Here is a 2,036-nt window from a genome sequence, read left to right as displayed (position 1 = left end):
ACAAATACCGAGAAAAATACAATATAAGAGTATAATAGTGAATACAGGGTGGGCCATTTAAAATTTGGAATTTAATTTGGCTCTAAAAAAAAACGCATGAATATTTTTCAAAGTTTATGGCTTTATTGGAAAGGTAGTACATTGTACCATATACCGAGGTCTTTATTCAAAATTCTTCTCAAAGAAGTGCGTGAAATGTTCAAGTTTTGAGAATGAGATGGCGAGTTGATGTTGATGGTTGTTCAATCATACTCTGAGCAACAGCAGCAATGTTTTCGATTGACCTTACTGGACGAGTACGTGAACGACTTGCTTTATCCAATAAGGATCCAATTTGCCGAATTCGCTTCACAAATTGATCCACAAACTGCGTTGAAGGCATTTCTTTTCTGCCCAATTTTCCACGTAAATTTCTTACAGTTTGGGTTGAAGACTCACCACTTTGGAAGTAAGTTTTCAATATTTCTCAATTTTGTTCGAGCGTATAGCGACCCATTTCGTAAATGTCAAACAAAAAACTAAATTTCTGATATGTCATAAATGTTATTACGCCTTTCAAACTCAAAATAACCGATAGTTGAAATTCCAAATGCTAAATGGCCCATCCTGTATATACATATAAAAAATGTATACAATGTTTTAGATTATCTATACTATTTTTCTAAATTGTAATTTTCCAATATTATTTTATTGGAACATTATTTGGTGCTTGCGATTTTAATTATTTCTCAATAAAATATATAAAATATCTAGCGTGAGATCGCTAAGTAAAAATTAGTAATTAAAAAGGTAAAAATCAATGTTTATTGAATTCTTAAAAATAAACTAGTTTATTATAACATTAAGAATTAAATTATTTATTTCTCTATAAATTAATCGGAAATCAATCGATTTTCTTTATAAATTAATCGGTTTCGACTGTACTAAGTCTCAGTATATATGAAAAATAATTAAAAATATTTTCGTACTGAATAAGATTTATCATAAATTAATATGGCTTGCTTAGAATAAATCGGTATAAATAAATGGAAAAGCTATAATAACAAACGTTTCGACGTCGATCGGATTCATTCTCAATGTTAAGATGCATTCAGAAAATTATAATATTACATAAGTTATCTAGTAAAATAAAATAAAGTAGATAACATCGTCTGATACTGTCGGAATTATTTGTTCTCTGCTTTGATAGCGAATTATGGCTTATATGGATTATAGTAATTACTGCATTTTTCTTTTTAAAGTTTGATTCACAACAATTTGACTAAAGCTGTTAAAATTGTTGGTGAACAGAATAGTTTTTCGAAGAGAAAACAAATTCTGAAATTATCACTAGCTTTATATTTATATCAAAATATTAAATGTTCTTAATTTATATTTTAACTGGCTTGTAACTCTTCTATTTATTTATATTGATTTATAGATCAAATTCTAAGCAGAATCATAAGATTCGTAACGTTGTTTTCATAAAACTTATAAGAATTTATGACTAATATTCTAACTTTATCGTAAGACGTATAATATAATTATTCATAAGTATCTACAATTTATTTTAAATTTTATAGCTGATAAGAAATTGAATATGTTACGATTCTTCTTAGAATTTAAGCAGTAATACAATCGAAACGTTTCTGATTAATTTATAGAGAAAAAATTATACTGAAAAAAATTCGACAATTATATAACATTATATATAAATTAATTGCTATTACATGTAGAATATTGACACTCGTAAAAATGATGCAACGGTTGCTTTCCCCAAATCTGAGTATCGTCTCTCAATGCTGCGTATAAATTGTATATAATGCAAATTATGAATTTTCTAGTTGCATAATTATGCATGTATTATTTAATTCTCGGAAGAAACCTCTTCTCATGATTTATTGACATTTTTGGAACTGGCAAAAGATTTTAATGAAAATTAACGGTTTCGAATCTCTTCGTAAACGCAATGGCAAACAAATAAAGAGAATTTATGAAATAAACACGTTTGAATGAATACATATATTAGGTGTAGTAAAAAGAAATCCATTATTTTT

At 27.1% G+C, this 2,036-nt stretch overlaps 1 protein-coding gene across 1 annotated transcript in view; it reads left to right on the top strand.

Annotated features, from left to right (window-relative positions):
• The first annotated feature begins 234 nt into the window (after nucleotides 1-234).
• Nucleotides 235-2,036, top strand: part of LOC105625102 (3-hydroxy-3-methylglutaryl-coenzyme A reductase) — an 11,675-nt gene continuing 9,873 nt past the window's right edge. Inside the window, exon 1 of the mRNA XM_012206444.1 lies at nucleotides 235-378. Within this exon, the coding sequence (XP_012061834.1) occupies nucleotides 235-378 (144 nt within the window). The remainder of the gene's footprint in view (nucleotides 379-2,036) is intronic.

Source organism: Atta cephalotes (assembly GCF_000143395.1).
Source record: "Atta cephalotes unplaced genomic scaffold scaffold00107, whole genome shotgun sequence".
Taxonomy (NCBI): Eukaryota; Metazoa; Arthropoda; class Insecta; order Hymenoptera; family Formicidae; genus Atta; species Atta cephalotes.
Note: the sequence above shows the minus strand (reverse complement) of the source record. Positions and strands in the feature narration are given on the sequence as shown.